The sequence below is a fragment of the Sinocyclocheilus rhinocerous genome, unplaced genomic scaffold, assembly GCF_001515625.1.
Source record: "Sinocyclocheilus rhinocerous isolate Xijiao unplaced genomic scaffold, SAMN03320098_v1.1 scaffold125, whole genome shotgun sequence".
Lineage (NCBI taxonomy): Eukaryota > Metazoa > Chordata > Actinopteri > Cypriniformes > Cyprinidae > Sinocyclocheilus > Sinocyclocheilus rhinocerous.
The window spans coordinates 187,758-211,898 of NW_015660494.1; the positions used below are offsets into that span (position 1 = coordinate 187,758).

At 41.4% G+C, this 24,141-nt stretch overlaps 1 protein-coding gene across 1 annotated transcript in view; it reads right to left on the bottom strand.

Moving 5' to 3' along the window:
• The window catches only part of LOC107725003 (uncharacterized), a 19,201-nt gene extending 2,547 nt beyond the window's left edge, over window positions 1-16,654 (bottom strand). Inside the window, exons 1-12 of the mRNA XM_016534120.1 lie at window positions 16,608-16,654; window positions 9,191-9,326; window positions 8,361-8,546; window positions 5,726-6,816; window positions 5,524-5,625; window positions 5,196-5,360; window positions 4,961-5,108; window positions 4,788-4,853; window positions 2,724-2,958; window positions 2,067-2,267; window positions 946-1,230; window positions 461-640 (exon numbers count right to left, since the gene is read on the bottom strand). Of these exons, the coding sequence (XP_016389606.1) occupies window positions 461-640; window positions 946-1,230; window positions 2,067-2,267; window positions 2,724-2,958; window positions 4,788-4,853; window positions 4,961-5,108; window positions 5,196-5,360; window positions 5,524-5,625; window positions 5,726-6,816; window positions 8,361-8,546; window positions 9,191-9,326; window positions 16,608-16,654 (2,842 nt within the window). The remainder of the gene's footprint in view (window positions 1-460; window positions 641-945; window positions 1,231-2,066; window positions 2,268-2,723; window positions 2,959-4,787; window positions 4,854-4,960; window positions 5,109-5,195; window positions 5,361-5,523; window positions 5,626-5,725; window positions 6,817-8,360; window positions 8,547-9,190; window positions 9,327-16,607) is intronic.
• Window positions 16,655-24,141: the final 7,487 nt, after the last annotated feature.

The window sequence follows — 24,141 nt, forward strand, 5'->3', positions numbered from 1 at the left end:
GGTGTGTTTGGATTGACGGCTTGCTGGATTTGTTGAAGGATTAGATTTTCGGTCTCCTGAGTGACTTGGATTTTCACGTCCCAACAGCACATTCTGCAGTCGCGATTGCACACGACACCCACTTGCTTTTTCTGCTCCTTGCCCTTGTTAGATTCTCGAGTGCCCCAAGACACAATGTGCATGTTGACTAGGGAATATATCGTGAGGAGGAGATATCCACTGGGAATGCAGATGAAGTACATTAGACCGTAGATAATCAAAGTGCACTCTTGAGGGTGAAGGATGGCTGTCACCATGTACAGGATCGCACCAGACACCAGGAAGAGTCCAGTGGGGGTTATAAATGTCCCCTGTTTAACCATGTCACCTAAAATAAGAAGTCCAATAAAATGGAATATCACCAAGCATGTTTTCAACACAATTTAAAATACAAAAAAAAACAATAATTAACAATGATTACCAATAATGGAGAAGAAGGATGCAGTCATCAGGAATGCATATATGACACTGAGAATGGCAGCAATTGTGATTTGGAAGTTGGGGTTGGCCACAAAACATATGAGCATGTAAACAGTTGGAGGTATAACAGCAATTACTATGGAAAGAGTGCCTTCAATTCCAAACACAAATTGGAAAGCTCCTAAAAAGGAAAAGAAAGAGACAGTTAGCAGACTTTGCACTCCACATCAGTCTTCATACTTTTATATATTCACACAGATGTATTCTACACACAGTTCAAGTTGGTAAACCAAGCTGCGTCTTGGGGCATGGTTAACCAACTCAACCAGTTCTCTACCAGATTAGGTAATACACAAGCCCTGAACAGGTTGACCAGATGGTCTACCAGGTCAACCTCAGCCCCATCAGAAGCTGGTTTTAACGGACTTTTCCAGCAGGGCAGTTGAACCACCGTAACACATTTTCCCCCAGTCTTTAAATATTTACCTGCTATCATGAGGGTGACAGAGGCAGGTCCCAGGATGGAGGAAGCCACAGTGAAGATCTGATATAAGATGTAGAGCATGGATATGGAGGTGTTCCTCTTGACCGTGTCTTTCCCGCTGTGGAGCAGATCGAGAGTGTTGGCCAGTGTTGAAGGACCCCATCGACGCCTCTGGTTGTAAAACTCTTTGAACTCTTGCGGTGAGTTGGTGAAAGCGTCTGAAGCAGCGTTATACTCTACCCGCCAGCCCTGCTGCAGGAGAAGAGTGCACAGCCAACGGTCCTCACCTAAATGTGAACGGTTGAGTAACATGGTGAACTGGTGGGGCATAGAGGAGCCTGACTTTCAGCGATCATCAACTACACAGAAACATCAGATGCAATAAGTCATAGACATCTCGCTAACCATCTGCTTTACTGAATAGAGGTGCTGTGTTGACTTGCAACTGTTATTTCAAGGATCTATTTCTACTTGATCTAACCCAAACGTTGATATAACCTTTCCATGTTGATTAAGTTACATTTGAACTTAACTTTAAATAAGACCATTTAATTATAGATGTTACCGCAAGAAGCACATTAATTTGTGTTACCTGAAAAAACTATCTTTTATGTAACATGCTCTGTGAAAAACATTCATCGTTTCTCTCGATTCCTGCGTAAACACATTTATCCCACCTCTCTTCATTAAATAGTCAGTAAAACGTTTATTTTGCATCTAAAACCACATTTGGTACTTTAAATGCTCCATTTTTCAGTCTGAAAAAAAGCTAATATTTTGTAATATACTGTAAAATATATACAGGTAACATGGCATTGACATGTCGGGCGAGTCTTTTTTTTTTTTTTTCAGTTATTCCACTGCAGTGGGGTGAGATCAGTCCCAAAAGAAGACACATTTTCACCCATCAGGCATTTATGACAAGTGTCCATACATGCCAGGAAAAGACTATTCGTATATACTGTCTCATTGGATGACAAGATAGTAAAGACACATGTATGAGATAATGAAACTGCATGTTATTTATTAAGCATAAACAAGACTTCTAGTGGATGGTTAGCATGCTAGTGAGATATCCAATGCTACAGAAACGAAGGGGTTCTGAGCCTGAGGAAGGGTTTACCTTGATCATACTGCACATACTCAGAGGCTTGTGTGGCTTTGGTGGTGTATCGCTTCAGGACGTTGTCGTCCATCAGTGCAGATCCTCTGAACAGACTGAAACAGCCTGGACTGCACAGAACCGACCCAAACACGTGCTCCGCTGTCTTCTGAAGCCAGTGACCCACTGCGTACTCGAACTTCTGATACCACACCATTGGGCCTAAAACATCACATACACAGAATCGCTGTTTTGAACAATGAAAAAGTGGAGTGTCGTGCTCATATTGCATGTGAGCATTTTTATATTCAGGTTATGTCTTTCAGATAGTTATCATATTGTAAACGTTGATTTGCGTGTTTTGTCGAGATTAGTTATGTGATCTTTTCGATGGCTCTTTCTACTCTGCGGTGTTAATATAAAACTGCAGTGACTGCCAGGAATGGTTTATGTCAGTGGACTTTGTATGTTGATCAGAATTTAATTAGCAGGGATATAAAAGGGATATAAAATATATTTTATAGAATCCAAACTGCTTCTTCTTTCTTCCTTTAAGTCATGTACAGGTTTTTGTAAGTGTTATGCAATTTGACATCCTACATTTCCTATAAGTAAAGCTTTTTTCAGAAGATGACCATTTCTGTTCAGTTGTTTGATCTGAACGCAGATCATTTTTACCCATTCCTGTGGGGTGGATGCGTCCACAGGCTGCGCCCACGGTGTCATACATTCTCAGCCGATCCACGAGCAGAATCAGAGCAGCGGGTTGGAAGTCTGTGTCTCCATCCAAGGCCATGATATACGTGTTGTCATCAGATATGTGCCTCCTCTTGCTGTCATTGTCATAAGAAGGTAGTAAATAACTCTCACCATCTAATGAAATGAGACTGGCACGACATGGGTTGTTTTGTCTCTGTAAGAACACACAGTGTCAAAAACAGAAAGTGATTTTCAGCAGGGCTTAAAAATGAAAAAAAAAAATTTTTTTAATTAAATAGCTTCGCTCCGAGCAGAATCAACATTATTCTTTACTCAAAAAAAAAAAATCACGAAGAGAGTCTTAGTCTGGTATCTTGCATCTAGTCAAGGCCAATACTGCATACTCTTTTATAACCAGATTTTGGCCAAATATTTTAAACGAAAGAAAAAACTGTCAACGTTTTTAAGAAATGTAAGTATTTTTTCAAGAAAATGTTAAAAATTCAAAATGTTTCCATTCAAAGCGAAACTGAAGCCTACGTCTCTCATTAGGCACAAATCCAAATGTTTCCATATGTGCGACGTATCTGGATGGTAAAATATTATTTATTATGTAAACTATAGGCTTTGTACTTCACTCGCATTATCAATGTAAAACATCATCCTTCATATAAGCTATCCACCCTTTTTTTCCCATAAAATCGGGTGTGGACTTTTGTATATTTTATGTGCGAGGCTTCTGGGCTCATCCGCTTCCAGCTATTTTTGGCTGTACAAAACAGCTTGTTTTGCTGCTTGATATTGCAAACTGGTGTTTCTTAAAGGGGTCATATGATGCGATTTCAATTGTTCCTTTCTCTTTAGAGTGTTACAAGCTCTTGGTGCATAAAGAAGATCTGTAAAGTTGCAAAGACTAAAGTCTCAAATCCAAAGAGATATTCTTTATAAAAGTTAAGAGTCAGCCACACCTACCTAAAACGGCTCGTTCTAACACGCCCCCACATATCTACGTCACGATGTGGGAAGATTTGCATAACACCAATCCGTATTTATGTCCCCACTGGATGCAACAAATGCCTTGTTTGTAATGGGTTTTATTGGTTTTGTCTCATTGCGCCGGGACACACGGAGACACAGTATGGTAAGGGGTGTAACATTTCCATCACACGCTAGCGGTATTCAGCCAATCACAACACACTGTATGGCTGGCCAATCAGAGCACACCTCGCTTTTCAGACCGATGAGCTTTGTAAAAATCGAAAGGCGTTTCAGAAAGGCGGGGCATAGAGGAGAAACAATAATGTACAGTATGTGGGAAATAATGTGTTTTTTTAACCTTAAACCGTATAAACACATTGCATTACACCAAATACACAAAATAATGTTCTTTTTAGCAACATCATATGACCCCTTTAAGCAGTTTTACAGTTTACTGCACTTTGTTATTATTCTCGCTATTTCCCTACAGCGGCTAATGAACTGGAAGCGTCTTGTACATTCACTGAAAACGGATTACTTCCACATTGAAACATAAGGTGGATAACAGCGCGGTGGTCACGCTGAACGGATACTGTACTACGGACTATTTAAATTGAGCAGTGTAACTTTTTATATGTTTCTTTAACTCTATTTTTTTATCACTGCATTGTTTTCCCTTCTAAGAGAGGAAACTGTATATGACCGTAATTTATGGTCATACAGATATAAGCAAGACATCAATCAAAACTGTGAAGCTTTTGCAAAATAAAGAAAACCAGCAGGATGCCGCTTTCTGCCGTCTCGGTTTCCTTTCTGTGAACTTTGGTCGGAGCGTGTCACAATGAATGAAACTCAGCACATTTCTTTCTTTCGTTTTGCTAATCTGTTAATGATTTAAGTGAAATATATTGGGTGTATAGGCCTATATATTTCTTTTTTATGTATATAGTTTTATTCTGTTTTATTATAGTTTTAGTTTTATATATAGTTTTATTCTGCAGGTGTGTGATGTGACCTTGTGTGAATCCATGTTATACACTAACCAGCAATTCAAAAAAAACGTACTGTTATTTTCTGAGGGTTTTTGACATTGTATCCTTTCCATCCAAGCAGGTAGTACAGGTACATGATCTGAAAATGCACACACACTCAGTCTGGTTCAGGTAAACGTTCAACATTAACAGTGTGGCAAAGACTGAATTATTTGTCATGCTAAGGAATAAGACTTTGAGATTCACCTGTGACCATCTCTTTTTGTTTCGAATCAGTTGTTTGTCTTTAAGATGGACGTAAAGCATGTTTCCCTCTGGCATGACAATCATAAGACGACCACCATATGGTGTTTCAATGATGGAAACTTCATCAGGCTCCTTATTTGTAAACACCCTTACAAAAACAGTGAAATATAGTTTACAGTTGGTTGTGAAATGTATATATATATATATATATATTATATACCAAGCTTTGCCTTACCTGTACACCTCCATGACTACTTTTATGAGATCGCAAACATAGGAGTTGACAAGCTTTCTCTCCGTGTCTTTTTCTAACATGAAGGCATCGTCAACATAAATATGGCACTCAAAGTCAAAGCAATCCTTGTGTTCCTCCTTTGGATCCCCTCGGTATCTGTCCAATCTGAAACCAACAAACAAGCCAGATGAATGGAGAACTGCAGCCGGTCATTTGAAACCCCTTAGGTGAAAAAAGGCCTCAGCGATCATTTCTTTGCTTAAAAGGGGTTTCAACCAACTGGGCTTTGAGCTGAAATACATTTATAATACTCATCCATCATAAATACCTGAACATTGAAGTCACGATTTTCAGCATCTCATCGTATGTTTCATGCCACATTGTTGCACAAAGGTAAATGACACAGTTTTCCACTTCATTGTTACTACTACTACACGACAGAAAGAAGGAAAGGAAACAGTCAGACTAAATTCGTGCACTTGTACTGTATTACGTGTATCATTTCATATACATCATGGTTGTATATGTACCTCTCCTTGTTTGCCGTACGAACCACTTTCATTTTCGTGTTCAGCAGCATAGAGAGGTCAATGAAGGCGGATTCATACAGGCGGCGTACGAAAAGTTGGGACGTGCGTTCGATTCTCTGTACCTTTATTTTCCAGACGTAATACGTGCCTGAGACCAGCCCGAGCCACATGCAGACCCCCTCCAGCGCCAGCATGGAGAAAGGCCACATGGCGTTCGGGTTGTTGAGTGACGTTTTGCAGATACTATAGGAAATTTCCAACATTATAACCGAGGTTTTATTGACGTCCTTGAGAGCTTCAAGTTCATGACAAAATGGCCAGAAAGGAGTATGAATTGTAAAATTGTTGGCGGAGCTATATAAGCTAGCAGTTTCAGATGAAGGGACCAAACTCTCAGCTTGCGTCAAGAAAAGTATTATGCCCAGGATTAGTGTTGCTGGACCAGTTAATGACACAGGCAGAGCAAAACCAAATCTCATCGCGTGGATCTTGCAGGCCACGACTCCAAACCAGTGGCACGCAGCAGAGCAGAACGCCTGCAGGGAAAACAGCCCAAGGCCTATCTCTACCGTGCCTTTACTGGCTTTGGTGAAATCATTCCATACAATGGGAGTCTCAGCAATCAGGCAGTAATACAGAAAGTACACCCCCAAAGTCAGCGCTATTCGAATGAGGCTGGTGAACAGATAAACGGCGTCTCTGAAAGTGTCCAGTTCGCTGAGCATTTCCTGAATGTTAGTGCTGGCCTGAAAAGGGTTCTCCCACCAGTTCAGAGAAACCAGCAGCGATGCAAAAATCGCAATACCTACATATATGTAACAACCTTCTACTTGTCCTGGGACAAAAGAGGATTCTCTCACGAAGTAGTCGACCACCAGTAGAACGTAGCCGCTGAGCACTAGGATGAGGGAGCATATGGGGTAGAGGATCATCCAGCTCTGCGTCTGCAAGCGGAAGGCGATCTGAAGCACGGCTGAAAGGATGCAGATGCCTCCGGGGATGCTGAGGTTTGTGAGAACATCAAGCTTAGGCATCACAATGAGCACCAGTATCGCAGTCCCGACTGCCACCAGACTCTCAATCCCACACATCTGCAGAAGCATTAACAACAATCATTACATGTGCACACTGAGGCTTCCATTGCATTCAAGGTATACGTTTCACCAGTTCATGCATGTTTGAGATGCAGGAACTACACCAGGAGTTACTCCTCTGCCATCAAGTCATCATTGTTATATAACAGCACGAGCAGACTAAGTCAACGTCCTTCACTAAATGATCGTCTGGTTCTCAATTCCAGTCCTCATGACCCCCCGCTCTGCACATTTTGTATGTGTCTCATCACTTCAGAGGTTTGTTCTATTAGACCGTAAGTGCCCTGCGAAGTGGACATCACAGGATATTCCGCCGTGATTCCAGTTCGAAGGGAGCGAATGTGTCCCATTCAGAGGGCATTAAATTATGCGAGACGTGAATTTAAATTGTATTTATTTACAGAGATATATTATGACTTCTCTAGTAAGTTTCGTCTGTGTGTGAAGACACTGCAGGTCGTGGCGTAGTGCAAGTCTGTGAATGAATGTTCCGAAGTGGAATGAATTTCTCATGCTCAGGGAGTAGGGAGCAAAGAACACTGTGTAGGGACCCTATCAGTGGGAACACAGTTCATGCATGGAGCTCTCTTCTAACGAGCTGATGATCTGAATCAGGAGTGTTAAATAATGCCGGGTTCAGACTACACAATATTTTTGTCGGTCACGATAGTCACTGTGTCAGATTACACGATTTTGAAAAAAAATCAAACATGCTAGTCTTTCTGTCGTGATGTCGTGAAGCATCGCAGACGCGGAATCGGTTGTCGTCCACTATAACACACTACACGAGCTGAAACGATGGAATCTTGCGTCCTGACGCACATTGTCGTTTACGAATCCCCATGACACCCAAAATCGGGCTAAAATCGTGTAGTCTGAACCGGGCATAAGAGAGACATGCAAATTTTGCAGAGCGAGGGGTCGCCGGGACTGGAATTCAGAACTACTGCTTTAAAGCAGGGGTGTTTAACCCTGCTACTGGAGAGCCACCGTCTTGTAGAGTTCAGCTCCAACATACTCAAACACACCTGAAGCAGCTGATCAAGGTGTTCAAGGTTACTTGATAATTACAGGCAGGTGTGTTGGAGCGGGTTGGAGTCTGCAGGAAGGTAGATCTCCAGGAGCAGGGTTAGAAACCCCTGCTTTATAAGAATAATGTAACAAATCTGAGATGTTGTGGATACTTCATATTTCTGCATTAGTCACCAACATGCTCAGTAAACACTGCAGGTGTTACGATGGTGCCTACTCGCTCCTGTCTCACATCTGATCATTACTACAAGTCGTTTCAAGTGTGATTTGGACTTATCAGAAAGCAGTGAAATCTCAGTGAGTGAGTGGTTTACTTGGTAATTTGTCCATCTATATTTTTCCAGTTTGATTCATGGGCCAATGTCTCGCATGTGACTTTCCTCTTTTCATTCCTCATCACCCACTTACAAACCCACATATTAGGAACTGTTAGACTTATTCAATTCTTTTCCTGTAAAATGTGTAGAAAGCAGTGTTCTCCTGTGTTAATCTGCATCATGTCAACTCACGATTCCCAGTGTCCTTGTGTTCGGGGCCACATAGCTCTTGAAGACGCACTTCCACAGAGACTTCAGGAACATCAGTAGGTTTGGCATCACTAGCACACACATCAACATCAGCGTGTAGAACTGTTTGTCCACGTTGTTTCTCAAAGACACTGGACTGGTCAGAGTGGTCAAGACCAGCAGAGAGCCCTACAATACAAAAAGTGCCTTTAATGCGTTGGATCACGACACGCAGAATCATCTGTGAATCACTGAATCTTCAGTGTTGTGTGAGCATGACAATGTCAGCAACTGCAATAAGAAACAAGGTAACACTTTATTTTAATATGATGTAGTTACACGTTGCATGCACTTACTCTAGTAATGACAGTAAGTCATGCATGATTACAAGCAACTAACCCTTAACCTAACCCAAGCCCTAATCTTAACCCTATAGTAAGTACATGTAGTTAATTAATATTACGCAGTAATTATTTATATGATTACACTGTAACAACATCACCTTGAATAAATAAATAAATAGTAACCAGACACAAATTAGAGTCACATTTCGTTATATTTTATCTTTATAAAGTGAATAATGGTTATTTGGCGTTTACATGGCGTCTTAATTAAGAATTGTAGCATTTACAACAATATTCATCCCTGAACTATGACTACGATAATATATATATATCCTGATAACAGATTAATATATTTCAATAACTCAACAGTGCGCTCACAGAAACTGACATGAATGTATTTTAATCATGAAGGCTCCAGATGTTTGTGAGTTCCTGTGAATGTACACGTAGCTGTTATCCTCCATCAATATTTATGCGCATGTAATTCACCTTGCTCATGACCCCGCTGACCAACACGAGCAGACCCACAATAACGGCCACCAGGTTCTGCAGAATCTGAAAGCATATTCTCTTCTTCTCTTTTTCGGCTCCGATCGGGTTCAGCTGGAACGGGTCCCAGGTGTCTCTGTACAGACAGTCATTGTGAAAGGTAAAAACTCAGACTGAAGAAAAGCAACTGTGAAGTGGTGTTTCTGAGGGATGATGAATGCGACACTTGTGCGTTCTCCTCATGATTAAATGCGAAATCAATGCATTGCATCCATTCAGTGTGGTGTGTAAACAAACGTGTTTGAGCAGTGCCTCCTCAAATCATTTAGATGAGCAAACAATTCATAAATAAAACAAACAAACATAATATTAAATATGAGATGAAACAGAACAGATAGTTGTCAGCGCTTGTGCTAGATTAACAGCTTTGATATGCCTGCGCAGCTCCCATAGCCAATCATTATTACTGCTGCATATCAGGACTAGATCTTCCAGTGGATCGACGCCATTGCATTCATTTGCTCACTAAAGTGACATATTAAAACAATTTGTGTCCATAATATTTGTAATATGTAGTAACCATATTATATATGCAATAAGGCTCTTGAAGCCGTGCTGTATATTGTGAATACAGACAGTCACACTTAACAACATAAATTCATGATATGACACTCTCACACTTGGCTTAACACACTCTTAAGTGAGAGTGGCGTGTAGCATGCACCACTGACGTGTGACATTTTCTGTTCGTATGCCAGCTGATATGTATGTAGCCCCCTTATCACTTTACCACTGGACTGATAAGTTCTGATAATTCTAATTGACCCTTTGTTTAGCTGTCTTCTGATGGAAATTATTACTAACCGATTTCTGGTTAACTTAGGATCATTTCAAATACTCACTATACAATTCAATCAAGGAAATGAAACAACACACTACACAATTAAATGAGTGAATTCAAAGGTGTATTAATATGAATTCAAGCAGGGTTACATTCTCCCCCTTCTGATGGTCTGCATGCCCCCATTAGACCAACACTCCCTCAAATCAACCCCTGTCATGTTACTATTTTGAAGAAACGTTTAAACATTTTTCACCCGTATGATTTTCCTCAACATCAAAAGCTTTAGAACTGATCCTAATGACCAGTCCACGATGGACTAAGGTAATGGATCGATCTGTGGGTTTTCCTGGTGCATCATAACTGAGACGACTGGCGGGTTCTACCCTACTTCTCAGTCTGTATGGATGACTACTCTGATTTGCTTTATCAGACTCTTTTGAAACAGGATAGTCTCCCCCTTCTGACTCTGACTCAGCCGCGTCATCCACAACTGACCCTGAATGCTCCCCTTCTCCTTCAGGCATCACGACCAGCAAATCGTCCCCTACATCACTCTGCTCTTGCACAGAAGAGACATCTTCGGGTTCCACTGTATCCCCCCCAATCGGTTCAGGCTCTCTTCTAGGAAGATTCAATACTTTGTGCTGACCCTCAACACAGCCATAACACATCTCACTTTCTGAGCTAGATGAGGAGTTGGGTAAGTCTACGGGACTACTGGAATGAAAACCGGATCTCCTCACACCCCTGTCAGATCGGGTAACTGGTTTTCGAGAGGACTTTTCCTTATCATATACTTGGGGGAACCTGACAGACTCACCTATAGGCAGTAAATGGTCCCTATGTAATGTTTTCTCCCGTTCTGCCCCACCCTCAGGTTTCAACCGGTACACTGGCACATTGGGAAGCTTTGCTACCACTATATGAGGCACTGACCTCCACCGATCTTGAAGTTTATGCTTTCCGGTAAGTCCCAAATTCTTGACCAATACCCTGTCTCCTTCTTTCAACACCTGATGCTTCACACTACTGTCATAACGGGCTTTGTTCTTTTGGTGATTTTTGAAAGCTGCTTCAGATGCCAGCTTATACGCCGCCTGTAAATCAGCCTTCAACTGTTGTACATACTGCAATTGACTGGCGCTAGCATTGTCAGAGGAGGACAACCCAAAACAAATGTCTATGGGCAAGCGAGCCTCCCTACCAAATAACAAAAAATACGGTGAGTATCCCGTAGCCTCATTTTGTGTACAATTATATGCGTGCACAAGTTGGCTTACATACTGACTCCACTTTTGTTTCTTCTCATCATCCAGGGTGCCCAGCATGGATAACAGGGTCCTATTAAATCGCTCAGGCTGCGGGTCACCCTGGGGATGGTAGGGGGTAGTTCTGGATTTCCGAATGCCTAACATCCTGCATAGCTCCTGTATCAACCTACTCTCGAAATCCCGCCCCTGATCGGAGTGGATTCGAGCCGGTAAACCATAGTGGATGAAAAATTTCTCAAATAATACTTTGGCCACAGTTATTGCTTTCTGATCCCGGGTTGGATATGCCTGAGCATAACGAGTAAAGTGGTCTGTTACAACCAACACATTTGCAAACCCTTTGCTATCTGGTTCCAGGGATAGAAAGTCAATACAAACTAAATCGAGTGGCCCATCACTAGTAATTTGATTCAGCGTTGCAGCTTTCCGTGGGAGGGTCTTCCTTGTAATGCAGCGCCCACAATTTTTCACATAGGTTTCCACGTCCAGACCCATTTTTGGCCAGTAAAACCTATCTTTCAGGAGCTCCAGAGTCTTCTCAACTCCTAGATGACCATTATCATCATGGAGGGACCTCAAAACCAGCAGCTGGTATTCTTTAGGTAACACCAACTGAGACCGCTTCTTTTCGTTTTGTGTGTTAACTACCCTGTAAAGCACATTATCTTTGATTATTAATTTCGACCACTGCTGTTTCAGGGTTGCAATCATTGGATCAGAATCTTTCCTAACAGGCATTAACTGGCCGGTCTCTTTTGCCCTTTTAATAACACCAATAATGGAATCCTGGTCTTGAGCTTCCCTTAAATCAGCCGGGTTCAACCGTTCTAAACCACCAGCCTCTAGCCGTAACAGCCCAGAGAAAGCGGTAGGGATCCCATCTGGATGAACTCCTAATTGGTCTACAAATCGAGGCGGAGTACTGGAAGAGCTATCATCTCGGGTGAGTTGGCAAATCACTTTGACACCTGACTGAGGGATCTCCACCCACTCACCTAATGAGTTAGCATTATGGGGATGACGGGACAATATATCAGCATCAATATTGCTGCGACCCGGTCTATACTGTATATCAAATTCATAGGTGGCTAAGGCCGCCAACCACCGGTGTCCAGTAGCATTTAATTTGGCGCTGCTTAGCACGTAAGTTAGAGGGTTGTTGTCCGTTCTAACTGTGAACCTTGCCCCATATAAGTAATCATGGAACTTGTCTACCACGGCCCATTTAAGAGCAAGGAACTCCAGCTGATGTATCGGATAGCGATGTTCTGCCTCACTCAACTTGGACGGATCAGCAAAGGCTAGAACTGGGGTATGTGTCAGTCTGTATACAATCTCCTTAAATGCACTGGTACAGGCTGGCGTCCCTCGATCCCCAAAAGGTTCTGACTTCCTAAAGTACTCTTTGGGACTTTTCGACTTGGGGGACTGCTTACTTTGAATGGTGGGCGGAAAACCCTTAGTAAGGTCGGTAAGTGGTCTCACGATGGACGAATAATCTTTTATAAATCTGCGGTAGTATCCGCAAAAACCCAAAAATGACCTAAGAGACTTTAGATCATGAGGTTGTTTCCAACGAGTGACAGCCTCAATTTTGGCAGGATCGGCAGATACACCAGCGGCAGACACAATGTGTCCAACGTACCGTACCTCTGGCTGACATAATTGGCATTTATCGATCGACACTTTAAGACCGCATTCTTCCAGTCTATCCAGAACCTTAAGAAGACGTTCTTCGTGTTGCTCCAACGTCTGACCGAACACTATAATATCATCAAGATAGACAATAGCTTCGAGGAGGTGCATGTCCCCCACGGCCCTTTCCATGAGCCTCTGGAAAGTGGCCGGGGCCCCAGTTATTCCTTGGGGCATGCGTTCAAACTGAAAGAACCCTAACGGGCATATAAAAGCTGTTTTTTCTTTGTCCTCCTCGGCCATTGCTATCTGATAATATCCGCTCCTTAAATCCAGGACAGAGAACCATTGGCTACCCGCCAAGCAGTCCAATGCATCCTCTACCCTAGGGGTTATGTACTGGTCAGGTATGGTCCGACTGTTAAGAGTGCGGTAGTCCACACACATCCTCACATCCCCATTTTTTTTTCGGGCAACAACTATGGGTGAGGCGTAGGGACTCCGGGACTCCTTAACAATTCCCGTCGCCATCAAGTCCTTCAAGTGACGCCGGACGTCCTCTATGTCAGCTGGAGCTAACCGTCGAGAGCGTTCACGGAACGGTTTTTCATCACGTAACCGTATGTGATGTTCAACTCCCTTCGCTAACCCAACATCCCAGTCAGATAAAGAGAACACATTAACCCTCTGTGACAACTTCTGACTGAGCCGGTCTTTCCATTCCTGTGGTACCTGGGAGTCTCCAAAATCAAATAACTTGGGATCAATAACTGGATGGAAGTTTGGGACACTTCTTGTCTCTCTTACAGTGTCGGTAGCATAGACTCTAGCTAGAACGGTACCACTCCGGGACTCCTTAACAATTCCCGTCGCCATCAAGTCCTTCAAGTGACGCCGGACGTCCTCTATGTCAGCTGGAGCTAACCGTCGAGAGCGTTCACGGAACGGTTTTTCATCACGTAACCGTATGTGATGTTCAACTCCCTTCGCTAACCCAACATCCCAGTCAGATAAAGAGAACACGTTAACCCTCTGTGACAACTTCTGACTGAGCCGGTCTTTCCATTCCTGTGGTACCTGGGAGTCTCCAAAATCAAATAACTTGGGATCAATAACTGGATGGAAGTTTGGGACACTTCTTGTCTCTCTTACAGTGTCGGTAGCATAGACTCTAGCTAGAACGGTACTTTCAGTGCTTGCACCTCTGAAGTTAAAGGCGGTAAAGGGTTTTTTTCTTTCTCAACTACTCCTTCAGGGAGTCGAGACTGCTTGTGGTCCCCTAACTGAAGTCGCAACTCCTTTACCTCAACCTTTGAGCCATCCCGGCTAGCTAGAGGGCCTCTTGTACGGTCTTTCGATTGTGTCTCCCTTACATTAGTGGTGAGTTTACGTCTGGCTGCCTCAGTTTCCTCCTCCTCCCTTATTTCATTGAGGAGTTTCAAAAAGGTAGGAGGACTTTCTCTTCTCTCACGCAGCCGCAACTTTAACATCATCATGTCTGACTCCACCGCACCCCTTAGCAGTTGCTCAATCCAAGCTCTATCAACTCGCTGTGGCATCAACCCTCCTCGTTTCACTACTAAGGTAAGTGACCGCTCGAGTCTACGCAGGAAATCAGAAAGGGCCTCCCCCGGCTCTTGCCGGAGCAGTCGAAAAGCAAAATATAAGTCTTCCTCAGACTCTGAAGTACTAAAAGCATTCTCCAAAGCCTCAAGATACTCTAGTGCAGTGGCTTCAGGGTTGTCGCCCCTCACTGCCTTTACTACTTCTAAAGCTGGCCCCTTAAGGCTTTCGACTATTCGCTTACGTTTCTCCTTAGCTGAACAATCACACTCTGTGACCATTAGCCTTGCTTGTTCCAGCCAGTTCTCACTACTTTCTTCGCCGGCAGGCGTAGGAACTACTCCAGAAAAAATTCTCAAATGCCTATAAGCCTGGCCATCACTCACAGGCTTGGAGGTTTTCTCTAGCAGTTCCCCTACCGCCCGAATGATGGCTTCAGGAGAAGTCATGACTGATACCAACGGATTAACTAAACCTTGTAGGTCACTCATGGTTTTGCCTTCCTGAGACAGAAACTGATTAAGTTTCTCTTGAAACACATCACCAACGGGTTCGTCACCTGCTGCTACAAGGATCTTCCAGGCATCCCCAGATGACGGCACAACTTCAACGGGAACCTGTGTAGCACAGATTTTTTCTCTACACTCACACAGAACCTGGAGTGTTTCTGGTGTCAAACCTTCTTTTGTAGCGCGAGCCCGCACTCTTCCAAAAATCTTAATGGCTTGGATTGTGTCTTCTATGAAGGCAACATCAGTGTCAGATGGCACCCCAAGAAGAAGAATTGCATGTTGGGGGTCAATTTGTTCAGTCTCACACCAACTGCGAAGCTCATGTGACATTTGTTTCTCTTTTGAGGACATTTTAGATTTTTTCTTTTTTCTTTTACCTGATCAGAAGACAAAGGATCCCAGCGGTGCCTCCATTTTATGTAGCCCCCTTATCACTTTACCACTGGACTGATAAGGGCCTGAGTTCGAAATTCTAATTGACCCTTTGTTTAGCTGTCTTCTGATGGAAATTATTACTAACCGATTTCTGGTTAACTTAGGATCATTTCAAATACTCACTATACAATTCAATCAAGGAAATGAAACAACACACTCAATAACATGCTAAAAACACAGTAACAGGAAAAAAATGCACTTAAACCAAACCACATAAAGACAAAGGGAATGTTATTAATATTGCCATATTACATATTACATCTATTTTACTACTTAGTAACATATTACTAGTGGTTTCATTGTGTGTGTGTGTATATGTATGTATACACACACACACACATATATATATATATATATATACACACACACACACACAAATGCACACACAGGGAAAAAAAAAAAAAAACTGTTTTATGTGGTAACATCTAAATTAATTGATTTTATTCAAATAAAGAATAACATCTTTTTTATTTAACAATCACGTACCTACGCACAAACCAAAAAAAAATGTTTTCTAGTAACAGGGTTACATGTATTTATATAAATATGTATAAATTTAACTATAGTATAATGTATAATAGTTGTAAGTGTTATATATGAGCAATATCACTCGCGTACGAGAGCGATACCGGCTCTATATCAGCATGGCTGTGATTAGGCCAGAGGCCGCTGATATAGAGCCGGTATCGCTCAAGTGATACTGCGTTTATACAACAGTTCGACGGAACATGTGTGTAATTACGGGGTAGAAAAACATTCACACACACACACACACACACACACACACACACACACACACACAAACACACACACACACGTAATTTAATTATAACTACTTGTAATGTCCTAATGACCGTGTGCCTTTACTAGTGTAACTTTAATTCGGCTGTGTTCTTCAACTTGAAGCATCTTACTCAAGATTAATGTTAAATGAAATATTTTAAATATTAATCTAAATCAGTCAATAAAAATATTAAATATATTAAATCTGTTGTTGTGTGAATGTGGTACTGCGTTTATCTGTCAAATAAAAGCACTGTTTTGTATTCATGACGAATTCAACATATTTTACCTCAGTAAATGAAATGAAAGCATTTTTAAACTGTCAGTGTTAACGTATGAGTGATTATATTAGTGTGTGATGGGATGTCTTTCACCTGTGACGGCCTTCTCTCTTGTGTCCCCGCTGCTTCAGTTCCTCCATTTCTGAACACCGACGCTTACTCCATGAACCAGTGCTGGGTTATGTTGTGCTTACCAGACAGAGCTGACTCAAATCTCACCTTAAGTGATGGGTGCAATATACGTGCCCCATAAAAGAGTTCAAAGATCTGTGAGATTCATCCCAACTCAACATCCTTATTACATCCCTGATCGGAAAACATATGTATGACTCGGACCAAAGTTCAGTCATACTTTTAACATAATCATAATATTCTATTTATTCTAAAGTAAGAATATAATGTTTTGAACGATTTACAAATATTGAATTGAAGGACTAATAAATCAGCAGTTCTTCCATTTCAGCTGCTTTCAGGACCTCTTTAAAGGGATAGTTCACCCAAAAATTTAAATGTGATGTTTATCCGCTTACCCCCAGGACATCCAAGATGTAGGTGACTTTGTTTCTTCAGTAGACCACAAACGAAGATTTTTAACTCAAACCGTTGCAGTCTGTCAGTCATATAATGTCAGTGAATGGGATCACGGCTTTGAGAGTCAAAAAAACATACACAAACAAAACCAAATTAAACCCTGCGGCTCGTGACGATACATTGATGTGTAAAGACACGAAACAATCTATCTGTGCAAGAAACTGAACAGTATTTATATAGTTTTTTACCTCTGATTCACTGCAATGTCCGAACTGTCCTGAGCGCGTGTCCTCAACAGCTGGTGTGTGACACGTCTTCTTCTTGCTTTACGGCGGATCGCAGACTTATAAGTGCATTACCGCCACCTATCTCTCAAATGGACCATTGACACTCCTAATTGAGATTGTAGAGTTGGTGGGACTGATTTGGTTAACTTGAGAAAGACAACTGAGGTGACAATGGAAACTGCATCATATGGCATTTGCATCCCGGTTGTGGGAAATGTTTATCTCTTACAGTGGTGTGCCAAATGCAATTAAACAAAACCTCATGTTTAAGTCTGCATTAATTGCACAGAGTACTTCACACATGTGAGAAGCCATTGCTCTTCCTGTGGATGTAAAGCCTCGGGAATGGTGCGTCTCCAGGCTCTGCGATCAGAGGCTAGACTAGCCCAAGGCACTTCTTAAGAGAGTCCTTGAACCTCTTCCTCAATCTTGGGCGGGCAATAATCCTCCATCCGGGAGATGTGGCCTGCCCAGTGCAGCTGCATCTTCAACAGCATTGAAGACACGATGGCGCCAGTGTGTGTGGCCTGCCGTCTGTCGCTCCTTCTTTTTTGTTTTTCTGCCTGTTTCTTTTGTTTTCAAATTGCTGCGTGCTTCTGACTTATGACAAATGCAACTAGACATTCAGATCTCCGTTTTTGATACCGATAAGGTCGACACGGTTCAAAATGAACCTTACGGGTTCTCCCCCATCGGATCAACCAGACTGTATATGCCGATGGCCTCTTGATCTTGTATGGAGAAAGCGCAGGAGGAATCATGGGAAATGAGATGGGATCCCCATCCGATGGAAAACACACCTGCGGGACTAGTTATGGATCTAGCCACTCTTTTTCCAGCATGGAAGTTGGTCTACAGTGTCTCTGTTGTCTGGCATCTGCTGGATCTGTCTTCCCCAATGCTTCGCCCCATCCTCCCTGTCCTCGGTCCGGTCCTCCTTGCATTGGTCTTCACACTCGATGAGATCAGGGGACTCATGCAAATCTTGCAAAACAGAGCCCAGAGCATCATCATTTCCACCTGAAATAGCCCTGATAAATGCTCATTCTCCGGCTAATAAGACCTTCCTGCTGAATGATTCATGTTTATCACCGAATCTTGGACACAGATAGGAGATTTAAGCCCCTATTCTGATTTGGTCCCAAATAACTGTAAATAACTTTTAACTCTACCCATCAAAATGGATGAGAGGGTGGTTTAGTGACTATTTTAAAACAGACTTTCCTTGCTCATTGTCAGATGGTTTTAGCTAAGGTGTTTACTAGCGATGAAGCCTAGTTATTAAGATTTGAGAGAAATGGTCCTGTTTTGTTAGCAGTGATTAATCGCATTCCACATCTTGTTAGAAAATTTAATTCTTAAAGGGGTCATATGATGCTTTTTTAAAGATCATTATTTTGTGTATTTGATGTAACAGAATATGTTGACATGCTTTAATGTTCAAAAAACACATTATTTTTCAACTGAATTGATGGGGCTTAGCACTACAAATTTTGATTGGTATTTTCAAGCAAAGTCCAATAGTAGAGATTGCATCTCTGGGAAAACTGTAAGGTAAAGGTGCTCTCTGGTCTAGGGTTTGTAACAGTCCATCAAGGAAAACTTTAGGATGATCATGGCAGATTAAAAAGCCTTTATTATCAGATGGTTACATCTAAAAACTCTCCAACACATTTTGGCCCAGGGGTCTCATTTATAAACATTGCAATTGCAATGCAATTTTCCGCGCACATATCAGAATTTATAAAAAATAAACTTGGCGAAAATATGTACAAACATCATAGACCATGCGTATGCACTCTTTTTCCTGGAGTGAGAGAAGTAATGAAGTAAACAACGATTTTAAACTGTTTTCATTTCGACATACACATTTACATTAAATATTACACTCTCATGAATGGAGATAAGCACTGAAATTACATAAAGTCATTACGCAGAAGTTAAACAAAAATGATATGAACTGAGACATCTTTATAGTGGATGCGCTTGATCACTTTTCCTGTGGCATGCTATGTTTTAATGACAGCGAGGAGTGCTATAGGTGCACAATAATTCATCTTTAAACTAAACTGCAGATCTCATGTTATGAGGAAATAGTTTAGCGAGAACAATGATCAGTGATGCACACTTACTAAGATATTATGGCAGACACTGCTGGATTCGGTGGAACGGTCTGTTGTCTGGTTTGAATAGGTCCAGTGATAATAGCTTACTGTACAACCGCAGCTTGAAGGCATCTCCACAACATTATGAAAAATACCACTGTATTTGAAGGATACAACTTGAAGAAAACTGTCAGATTTGCACGTTTCCTTTTTAAAATACTTTGTCAGTGACACGCCACGGCAGACAATGGTATTTACAGTGCAATAAATATAGGCCTATCTGTTTCCATTAAAAATAGCTGAAATATGTTCACCTTATCAGCAAAACTGTGTAAATTATATTTGATTTGAATTGTTTAAAACAATACTATTATAAATACTACACAATAAATACTATTTGGTCAGTGGAAAAGAATGACATCAACTCTATTCTAAAATATTTATCTGAGAACTGTTTTAAACAGTTTTGTTTTTATGGATATTTTGATATATTTATTCTAAAACATAACAAGGTTAATAAGGCAATAAAAATGGTGTATGGCACAAATGGCATTTATAGTCCCTATCTCATATTTCCTTAACATCTTGTACCTCTGACGGTGTTCGACATGGTGTCACGTGGATGGGAATATGCATGGAAATGATATGCAGATGAGGTTATGCACAGTAAAGCTAGGCATTGTAAGCTCCATATGTGGTGATTTCAGGGAGGAGACGGGGTGGAGATGCACGTACACACAATCTTCCCCTGACTGGGGTTTATAAAGGGATTTTTGCACAGGTTCTGGCATACGCACACTTTTCTGACAGGACATTTTTCTGTCATCTGGGGCTGGATCTGATATTTCTGGTGTGGAGGCATGATTTAACAGGAGGGTATTCAGTACAGTGGTTCTGCACACACTCATACAGGTGCACTTTCTTCAGGTGTTGTTCCAAACTCTTTTGTACAGTCTGTTGAATGCGTCGCTTGCTTTAGCCAGTGCATTGTGTATCTCTTTGCATTAGCAGTTATTAATATGATAAACCTATGTAGCCCATCTGATAACAAGTTCAATGAAAAACCTAAAAGTATATATATAAAAAAAAAAAATCAGTATTGGTGGCTTAGCTAATAGCCTAAATATACACTCTAAAAAATGCTGGGTTAAATACAACCCAGTGCTGGGTAAAATAGGGACAAAGTCAGCAATTGGGTTGTTTTGACCCAGCGGTTGAGTTAAATGTTTCTGGGTAGAAACCTAATCGCTGGGCCAAAACAACCCAATTTCTGGATTTGTCCCTATTTTACCCAGCACTGGGTTGTATTTAACCCAGCATTTTTTAGAGTGTGGAATTAGGTTTCTACATGAGCACTTTATACAGTAATTCTGATCACGTTTCCAAGCACATGTTTCCTCTTCCAAACCACTTCAGTCTTTACAATTACTGAGCGTAACCCTCTCTGATGTGTAATTGTTTATGGGGGAATAATACAGCCGTGTTAGCCTTGCAAGTGCAGACTGGATTATATAAACTTTGTTCAAACTTTGTTTGCTGGATTTTGCACTGTGTTTTCAGAATGTCTTTCTGGCTCTCTCTCTTTCTAACTCAAGGTTGACTGAAGTCTAAAATGAGTTTCTGAAAGCCTGAGAACTTTCTGAACCTCAGAGTAGAAAGGTTTGGTTTGCTCAACCATGGGGGTGTAAATACTTAATAGAGTAATTTTACTTGATTACTGTACTGAAGTATATTTGGGGGTATTTTCCCTTGAAGGGCTGTATTTTTTGTGCTCCACTGTGGTGTATTTTAATAGCTGCTGTTGTATGCACTAGACCAGGGGTGCCCAAACTCAGTCCTGGAGGGCCGGTGTCCTGAAGAGTTTAGCTCCAACCCCAATTAAAGCTGCAAGCAGCGATGAAAGGGCCCTCGCACCCGGGCTCACCGCCACCCGGTGGCTTTTGGAAAAGAGCAAAGAGTGGGCAATATGCATTTAAAGTGGTAAATATAAGAGGAATATGTCAAAGTCATTTATATGCGCCAAACTTCCTGCTGCCAGCTGGTGGCGCTATGATTATAACTGGACGTTGGCATATAGATGTCTTCAGGCCAAGACTTTTATCAAACATGTGAAGTCTGGTGCAGATTGAACATGGTATGTTTGAGTTAGTGCAAACTTGAAGGCAGGTGTGTTGAGGCAAGCTGGAGCTAAACTCTGCAGGACACCGGCCCTCCAGGACCGAGTTTGGACACCCCTGCACTAGATAGATGTGTTTGACCTGTGCCATTGTGTTGTGTTTTGTTTTCTCCTGCATGTCTGTCTGACAAAAGATTTTATGCAGTGTATATTTAAGCAATTTCACTTTGCACTGAGAAGATGATTCAATATGATGAAACAAGAATCTCCTTTCTTCTTCTTCTTCTTTATTTTTATGTTTTTTTTCCCCTTGGGTACTTCTACTTTTTTAATACTTGAGTACAATTTAAAGTTGTATTTTTATTTATTTACTTGTACTTTTACTCAAGTATGTTTTTGGCAAGATGCTTGTATTTTTTAATTGAGTAAAATCTGACTTGAATATAATTTTGAGTCATTTTTCACCTCGGTTAGTCAGGAGACTGTCATCAAATGTTGTGTGATCACACAGGCTGGTAAATCAGAGGAAGCAAACCTCGCTAGTAGTGCTGTCATTCAGCCAGCGGTTCTAGCAGATGATTTGAGCACTGAGAGGCATTTATTTGCTCCCAAGAGGCCAGATCACCCTTTGTCACCCAGTCACACTCGAGGCTCCTCAAACTGAAAAACAAACAGTCCAACACACAGGCAGAGGTCAGCACAGGCAAGCAGTCCAATAAAACAATCTTTCACTGCAAGATGAAGAGGGCAAAGAAAGACTAGCAGGTCTTACAATACAACTGACACACAGGGAACCGAAACACAGACGGCACAATACAACCAACAGAGAGGCACTCGAGAAAAAAAAAAGTAAATAAAAAGTCCACTGAGGGCCTCTTGTGATCGACAAGTGAACAACACCAGCAGAGCGCTGGCAATAGTAGAAAAGTGAGCCACAAGATGACAGCACATTTATTTGGGAAAAAAAAAAATCCAAATTATAAATGATGAAGGGCTTCAACTACAGAACATTATATTTCTGTAAATGTTTGTGATTAAACCTAATTTTTAACACCTGGGAAACTAGGGCACGATCATTTAAATCAGTGCTAGTCTCCTGTGTCACGATCCAGAAATGGGTCATGGAACAAATGTGCTAAATGCAAATAAGAAAATAAACAATATTCAAAATAAACACACAAGGAGAACAACAACTTCGATGTGAAAGCACATTTTCATTTAATGATGATGGTCTAAATAAACAAAAGCTGGCTGAATGACAAGATTAACCGAGAACAACCATTCAGTGAAGCAATGAAGGCAAAGGTTGAAATATTCAACAACTGCATTGAATGAAAAAACAAACAAAAAAAACATTCAGTACTGAAAATGTTCCTTTCTCCAAAAACTCACACAGAAATATCCCAGCGATCATCTTGTTCAAGTCTGCTTTACCGCTGTGATGCGAGAAGATTGTGAGGCCTGGAGATCCAGTGTGATGTTAGTATAATATTGATTTTTGAGAAAATGAAGGTAAAATATGTGTATGAACCTTCGGATGAGACTTGCTTATCTGTTTCTGTAAGTAGGGCATTTAATACTGATTGATAACAACAGCTAATCACGAGTCGAACTGGAGCGTCTCATAGCTGATTCTCAGCTGGAAGCTTCATTACAGAGTCAGCGTTAGATTCAGACGTGTTTGCTGAGGGCTGGACTAAACTCTGCAGGACAGTGGGTTCCCACGCATGCTCTGTGTGTTGCATTGTTACACAAGCGTGGTTTACAGTTTTTTACGATCGCTTACACACTAAAATTAAACTTTTCCAACAATTAGCAAAACCTTACACTCAAGGAGCAAAACACAAGGCTAGATTTGCACAACTGTAAGCACATTGTCAGCTTCACACTATTTGCAAAACATTACACACAGTGATTTGCAAAACACTAAACACACTTGTATACATCAGACACAGAAGTATATCATGATGTCACTTCCTTGCAATTCCAAAGCACTAACTGTCAAATTACCACACCTATGAGCCAATCTGTTAAACACAGCCAGTTCCATTTTGCAAATGATCTGAAGTGTTGTGCTACTTTGGTGTAGGGTTGTGTTAATTGTGTGTAGTGTTTTGACAAACCGGGCCCTGTTTTCAAAATTGTGCTTAAGCAATCGTAAAAAACTGTAAGGTGTTAATGCTGACTGCTGCTGTGGTATATCAACAGCGTCGGACTATATATGGAAAGCCGTGTCAATGCACTGATACGGTGTGGAATCTGGAACCGAAACCAAAAATACAGAGAAAACCCCCCCCCACCAACCATAAGCTGCTATTGCTTACATTCAACAGATTTTTATCCTGAATATGTTGATTTCACACTTCATGTCTTGTTAGTTTTCAAATGACACCGATATGATTGTTCACCTTAAACGTGCATGTGGTAATTAATGTATCTGTCAGACTAGCTTCAGCGACAACAAACATGTTAATCTTGTATAATTACAGTCATTAGGTGTGTCTTAATCACACTCCTTAAAGTATTACACTTTGGTTCTGCGTGTGTGTGTGTGTGCATGTGTGTATGTGTGTGTGTGTGTGTGCATC